Source organism: Wolffia australiana, chromosome 1 (assembly GCF_029677425.1).
Source record: "Wolffia australiana isolate 7733 chromosome 1, ASM2967742v1".
Classification (NCBI taxonomy): Eukaryota; Viridiplantae; Streptophyta; class Magnoliopsida; order Alismatales; family Araceae; genus Wolffia; species Wolffia australiana.
In genome coordinates this window covers 12,466,122-12,473,308 of record NC_135835.1, presented here as the reverse complement: position 1 = coordinate 12,473,308, position 7,187 = coordinate 12,466,122, and the positions used below count along the sequence as shown (strand labels likewise).

Below are 7,187 nucleotides of genomic sequence, written 5' to 3'. Positions count from 1 at the left end.
TCCATTCGGAGGCCTAGGCGGTCGCAGGCACGGGAGCGCTGCCACCGCGCTGCCTGGCGACAGCTGTTGGGCTGTCCCAGACCAGCGGGCGCCCCAAGAAGCGGTGCCTACGCCGCTAGAGGCGGGCACCTCCGCCAGCTGCGGGCGCCACCCCTAGTCGTGGGCGCCGCCCCTAGTCGCGGGCACCGCCGCGGCCAGCAGGCGCCGCCCCCAGCCGCGAGTGCCGCCACAAGCCGCGGGCGCCGCCACCAGCAGCGGGCGCCGCAGCAAGCAGCAGGTGCTGCTGCCAGCAACGGGCGCCGCTGCCAGTAGCGGGCGCCGCCGCAGCCGCCGGACTGGCCGCAATTGCTGGAGCGGCCGCAGCCGCCCCAGCTGACTACAGGCGCCCGCCGCCACCGCAGCCACTAGAGCAGCCGCAGCTGCAAGGACGGCTGCAACCGCTGACACCGGACGCTGCCACCGGGCTACGCCATTGCCCCCTGCGCCGCCACCTCACTGGGCAGCGCCACCGGACACCTCCACCGCGCCCTGCGCCCCGCCGATCGTCGTCGACCCGCAACGCCTCGACGAACGATGCCCCGGGACGCCATTCCTCACCGCCCCGAACGCAGGACGTCCTCAACGAGTCTTCCGCCGACCATTAAGAATGCTCCATCGCTACTTCACTTGTCGAGCCGCCGTGATCTCTCCGGCAACTCTCCGCCCCACCCGCTCCGAATCGCTGCTGACCGCCGACGACACTGCACTACGAGCCACTGCCGACGAGGTACGCCGTCCTCTCTCATCTTCGTTTATTTACTTCTTGCAGTATATCCTCGTCTTGACTCCATCGCACTCGGGCTAGGTAGGTGAGAGAGGATGAATTGAGAGAACTATGGTCAACTGAGTGTCTTACCCGTACAGACGAGTACATGCGTTACGTGTGAGCCGTAAGGATAGATTCCGTTCCGCCGTAGACGCCTTCGTCGCTCCGACGAGGTTCGAGAGGCCACCGTCGCCGTCACCCGGCAACCCTATCCAAGCTTGGAGCTCGGCGCCTCCCTCGAGTCGGAGTCTGCACGTACGACACGTAGGACACTCATCTTGCATAGTAGTTACATTGACCCCTTAGGGTTTCATCCGTCGGACGGCGACACCGTCGACATTCGATGCCATCATCATTTATCGGCACCAAACCATCATATTCGGTGTCAACCGGACGACGTCCCCGATGACGTCCGACATCATTAGGCCAACCGGATCCAACTCACTCTGTGCTCTTAAGGAAAATTACAAATAATGTTGCAAAAAACCAAAATCCTTAAACGACATATTTTATCCCAATTTCTGGTTCATCAACCTCTCTTTCTTCATGGAGAACCGTCAGGATGAATAAGGGAGGAAACAACATCTCACGGAGGAAGAACTTGCCGCTGGTTTTTGCAGCCCACCTCTGAAGAAGAGCTCCTATTTGTCAAGTGGGCGCCGCCGACCGTCAAATTTTATTCCGGCTCCGACGAGCTTGATACGGGTCTCTTCGGCGAGCTCGATGACACCTCCAACCCCAACTACACCAACCTCATGTTATCCATCCCTCGTAACAAGCCAGCCGTCGACGCCAAGCCCATAGTCGACCCACTTCCATCGTCAAGTCCAACCGTTCTATGCTGTTCTGCAGCTAAATCTGCAACTTTGACCTTGCCAGTTACCTCTTCAAGTCCTGGTGAAGAGGTGAGGGGGAGTGTGAGCAGGGGCTGGAAGTTGAAATAAGGAGTGGATCTGGAAGCTAGAGGCGGAATTAAAAAATATATAAAATAAATATTTAATAATTTACTTCCTGTTCTGGTTCAACCAGGAATAAATCCTGTGGAACACAATTCTATGTCCTGTGCCCTAGGACAATTCACAGCCAACGGACGCATCCGCATTTAACGTGGCTCAGTTAAAGCTCGGGCCGGCCCACGCGTGATGCTGGTTGAATCAGCGGCGGCAAACCGGAGGAGAACGAGTCGTCGCTTCACAACTGTCCTAACACGACGAGTCGTCGCTTTACTGATCTGCTCACAGTTTCGGTGGTATTGTGCGGGCGGTCGTTGGTTCCTATAAGAAGGAGATAACGAAAGTAGTAGTGAATTGCCCGTCAAGAAAGAAGACGAGAGAGTGAAGGGTGACGACGAATGATGGCGATTTCCTTTGTAGGAAACGGTAACATAATTCTTGCCGGGGATCTGTCCTTGTCTTCTCCGTCTCTGTTGAAGAGGGTGTGTACCACCCGGAAATTCGCTCGCCTAGCGCGAGCCATCGCGCCGACGGAGAAAGATCGCGAGATGCCGAAGATCCCCGACTTTGATTACACGCCTCCGCCGTACGATGGACCCCGGACGACGGAGATTTTGCGGAAGCGCTCGATGTACCTCAGCCCTTCCATGGTTTATTTCTACAAAAATCCCGTAAGACAAATCTCCTGCTGTCGATTTCTTTTCTTCGTCTTGTGCATGTTGTATCAGCCTGTCTGCTTTCTCTTGGGATAATTTATATATTGTCGTAGATTTAGCTGTTGTTATGGATGATGTATGATGACCTTTGCAGTTGAACATCGTCGACGGAAAGCTGCAATATCTGTTTGATGAGGATGGCCGCCGGTATCTCGACGCCTTTGGTGGGATCGCCACCGTTAGCTGCGGTCACTGCCACCCCGACGTCATTGAAGCAATTGTCAACCAGACAAAGAAGCTCCAGCACTCCACTGTGGTCTATCTTAACCACGCCATTGCGGACTTTGCCGAAGCATTGACATGCAAATTTCCGGGAGATTTAAAGGTCAGAACTCTCTCTATCCGTAAGAAACAGGGTTTTCGTCTTCTTTCTCTCATTTTTGTGTTTTTTTCTCTCTCTAGGTGGTGTTCTTCACTAACTCCGGCACGGAGGCGAACGAGCTCTCCATCTTGATGGCTCGGCTTTACTCTGGTTGCCATGACATCGTCTCGGTGAGGAATGGTTACCACGGGAACGCTGAGGGAACGATGGGAGCATCGGGCCAGAGCAAGTGGAAGTTCGATATCGTGCAGGTGATCTCTTCTTTCCCAAAAAATAAAATTGATGGGTTATTTATTCGGATATTATCAAAAGAATATTCGTCCGATCTTAGTGATCGATAATCAGACGGGGATGCACCACGCGCTGAATCCAGACCCCTACAGAGGCGTGTTTGGCTCGGACGGGGAGAAGTACGCCAGAGATGTCCAAGAAATCATCGAGTTCGGAACGTCTGGACACGTTGCGGGTTTCATTTCCGAGGCTATCCAGGTATGATTTTCTTAGAAAAAAATATTTATGTTGATTTATATATATACTGATTTCTGTTTCTACCTCCGGAGACTAACCACTTCCCATTGTCATCAGGGAGTGGGGGGAATTGTAGAGCTCGCGCCAGGCTACTTACCTGCGGTGTACAAAGCCGTCCGAAACGCCGGCGGCCTCTGCATCGCTGACGAGGTGCAGTCGGGGTTCGCCCGCACGGGCAGCCATTTCTGGGGATTCGAAGCCCATGGTGTAGTTCCCGACATCGTCACCATGGCCAAGGTGATCCAGCACCATCTCATCCCGTTCATCAGGATAATCAATCATACCCTCCTCTTTTTTACTAGTTCTTGAACTTTGATTATTCTTTTAAAAGGGGATCGCAAACGGGCTGCCAATCGGCGCCGTGATCACGACGCCGGAAATTGCGAAGGTTTTGACCCGGCGGAGCTACTTCAACACGTTCGGGGGCAACCCTGTTTGCACCGCGGGAGGGCTCGCCGTTCTCCGAGTCATCGAGAGGGAGAAGCTCCAAGAGAATGCGTTCATAGTCGGCTCTTACCTTAAAGCACGGCTTCAGAAACTCCAACAAAAGCACGATAGTAAGCATGCCTGTCTCTCACTCTCTATTCTTTACTCAGAAGTATAACTGTTTCTCGGACTTCATGTTGCTAACTGATAAGAGATGGCCGAAGTGTAGTCATTGGGGATGTTCGAGGACGGGGCCTGATGCTTGGTGTGGAGCTGGTCAAGGACCACCTGTCAAAGGCCCCGGCCAAGGCGGAGACCCTCCATGTTATGGATCAAATGAAAGGTATCCTCTTCTGATCGCTCGCTCTTCCTCTCTCTCTAGCTGTCTCTTCCTTATCCTCAGTTCCGGGTTTCTCATAGAAATGGGAGTTCTGGTGGGGAAGGGCGGTTTCCACGGGAATGTGTTCCGGGTCACTCCCCCGCTTTGCTTTAGCATGGACGACGCTGGTGCGGCTCATCTCTCTCTCTCTCTCTCTCTCTCTCTCTCTCTCTCTCTCTCTCTCTCTCTCTCTCTCTCTCTCTCTCTCTCTCACACACACACACACACACACACACAGTCTCTCTCTCTCACTGTGTCTCTCTCTCTCTCACTGTGTGTGTGTCTCTCTCTCTCACTGTGTCTCTCTCTCTCACTCTCTCTCTCTCTCTCTCTCACTGTGTGTGTGTGTCTCTTTCTCACTGTCTCTCTCTCTCTCTCACTGTGTCTTTCTCTGTCTCTGTCTCTCTCTCATTGTCTCTCTCTGTCTCTCTCTCTCTCACTGTGTCTTTCTCTGTCTCTGTCTCTCTCTCTCTCTCACTGTGTCTCTCTATCTCTGTCTCTCTCTCTCTCACTGTGTCTCTCTCTGTCTCTGTCTCTGTCTCTGTCTCTCTCTCTCACTCTGTCTCTCTCTCTCTGTCTCTCTCTCTCTCACTGTGTCTCTCTCTGTCTCTGTCTCTCTCTCTCACTGTGTCTCTCTCTCTCTGTCTCTCTCTCTCTCACTGTGTCTCTCTCTGTCTCTGTCTCTCTCTCTCTCTCTCACTGTGTCTCTCTCTCTCTCTCTCTGTCTCTGTCTCTGTCTCTCTCTCACTGTGTCTCTCTCTGTCTCTGTCTCTGTCTCTCTCTCTCACTGTGTCTCTCTCTGTCTCTGTCTCTGTCTCTGTCTCTGTCTCTCTCTCACTGTGTCTCTCTCTGTCTCTGTCTCTCTCTCACTGTGTCTCTCTCTGTCTGTCTGTCTCTCTCACTGTGTCTCTCTCCGTCTCTGTCTCTATCTATCTATATATCCATATTTATCTATCTCTCCATATATATATATATATATATATCTAGCCACCTATCTATCTATCTATCTACCTCTCCACATATAACTTCTCACTGGGTTCTTCTTTGGGACAGACTTCATGGTGGAGGTTATGGACCTGGCTCTGTCAAGGCTGTAAGCAGGATCATGATTATGCCTCCTGATGGAAATAAATCAGCTGATGAAAAGCTCATTTTTAATGTGAAAATAGTCAATATTTTTTAGTGAGAGAGCAACAAATTTATAGTTCACTGTAAGCCCCAGATATATAGCATATTGATGAGTAAGAGGAAATGATGTGGAGGTAAGTTCAAATATTACATCAGATAGCCTATTCCCAATATTTTACAACAAAATAAGGAGATAGAATAAAGATGTCGGGGAGATGCTCAAGAAACATTCCCAGAAGCATGGAAAGAAACACTAAGGCATTCATATGGTATAAGGATAATATAATTGGGAAACCACAAGATGAGAAGATGGTTAATTAAAAAAATAGCTCAGAACAATATATTTGTTGGGGTTTAACAAGATATGTAGATATTTTCCTCGTAAAAAAGTTCCAAAACCGTCCCCTTATATTTGGGATAAATATGCGCCAAAAATTACTTCCTAATGAGAATGTACTGAACGATCAAGAAAAAGAGACAAGAAACAAGCTATGAAAATGAAGAGTAAAATTGGAAAATGTAGGTAACAAGGAAAATATATCACAAATGGTAACAAAGGTAGACTTGGGAGTTGGGCATACCATCAATAACCTGATTGATTGGCAAAATCTAGGTTCCTATAATGGGCACTAGGTGATATGGTATGGTTGGTAAGTATCTATTCATAAATTGGTTCATGGTAGATGAATAAAAGGAAGGCATATGTTTAGGACTTGGATAAATGCCCTAAAACTCAAAGTGTGATTCCACCTATTTGTAGTGAGGAACACCTCAGTAGGATTAGATAATGAGATGGTCAACAGTCCCTCATCACTCCACTTCATTGTTAATAATGCTTTAACATGTTGATTTTTTCATCATCACCTCATTCCATCAGGTATAAGGGGCAGTTTGAGATACATCCCCACACTGTCTAAATTATTGGTTTGTATAATTCTACATATACTCTTGATCTGCTATATATGCCTAACTTTTATTTCCCCAGTCTTCAGCTGGAGATGAAAAATGTTTCGAAAAATTCTTGTTGTCAGACATACTAGTTCAGATTGAAAAAAAAATTCCCCTAGTTAGATAAGCCCATGATTCTTTGCGATAAAGAATCATAGACAGAAATATAACATTAAATAATACCCCCTAGTTTTACAAGCCTATTCTTCCATGTATAAATAGGGAATTTGAGTAAAAAACAGAAGAGTGGGGATTAGAAACAAGGGGATCTTGCCATTTCGCCCGCTGAGGAAGGTATTGGTACTGAAATTCTGAGAGAGCCGCGGATTTTTTTATCATTATGATATTACTACGTGTGAAATGTGGGAGAAGACCAAGGAACACGTGGGGAGATTGAAGAAATATTCCAGGCCCATTAGGCAAAATAAATAGAACCCATCAGGAGAAATACTAAGAAGAAATTCATAACAAAACAATTGTTTCCCCATGTATTTATGGATACATGATTTTTCAAGTTGAGGATGTGGGAGGAGCCCCATTCATGTAAAGGAGTTCCATTCATGTAAGGCTTTACTCTTTGGGAATTCATCCTGAAAATGTGTTTATCTTTTTATCAATATTTGAAACCACACCATTTTCAAATACATCTATAATAACAAATGGTCTATCAAATCTAGATGTCAATTTTCCTGGAAAAAATTCTAATTGAAACCTATAAAGCCAATGTGTCTGATTCTTTTTTAAAATTTCCATTGATTTAAGCTCTTTTCGTGGAGCTTATTCATTCCATAGTTCAAGTAGCTCCCTCATCTGGAAAGGGTGATTCCTTCATGCAGCATATAAAGAGAGGTAAAGCTTTTTTAATGAACCGAAATACTTCATGCTCGACATCCATTGGAAAGTGGAAAGCTTTACTAATGACTACCCTATAAGGGATATACCTAAACTTATCCGATAACATTTTTTTAAGCCTATCATACAT

At 47.9% G+C, this 7,187-nt stretch overlaps 1 protein-coding gene across 1 annotated transcript; it reads left to right on the top strand.

Moving 5' to 3' along the window:
• Positions 1-2,105: 2,105 nt before the first annotated feature.
• On the top strand, positions 2,106-5,363 carry LOC144707035 (alanine--glyoxylate aminotransferase 2 homolog 3, mitochondrial-like). Its single transcript, XM_078580155.1, has 9 exons — positions 2,106-2,429; positions 2,569-2,799; positions 2,877-3,047; positions 3,142-3,285; positions 3,382-3,561; positions 3,656-3,881; positions 3,980-4,093; positions 4,171-4,257; positions 5,183-5,363. Exons 1-9 carry the CDS (start codon positions 2,157-2,159, stop codon positions 5,224-5,226), a joined length of 1,470 nt encoding a protein of 489 aa, XP_078436281.1. The 5' UTR covers positions 2,106-2,156; the 3' UTR covers positions 5,227-5,363.
• Positions 5,364-7,187: the final 1,824 nt, after the last annotated feature.

What these genes read in the sequence shown, in the direction of transcription:
- LOC144707035 (XM_078580155.1), top strand. Translation starts at nt 2,157, where the DNA reads ATGATGGCGATTTCCTTTGTAGGAAACGGTAACATAATTCTTGCCGGG. An exon ending in GGAAGTTCGATATCGTGCAG is followed by an intron (nt 3,048 to 3,141) that starts GTGATCTCTTCT and finishes ATCGATAATCAG; the next exon opens with ACGGGGATGCACCACGCGCT. An exon ending in ACATCGTCACCATGGCCAAG is followed by an intron (nt 3,562 to 3,655) that starts GTGATCCAGCAC and finishes TTCTTTTAAAAG; the next exon opens with GGGATCGCAAACGGGCTGCC.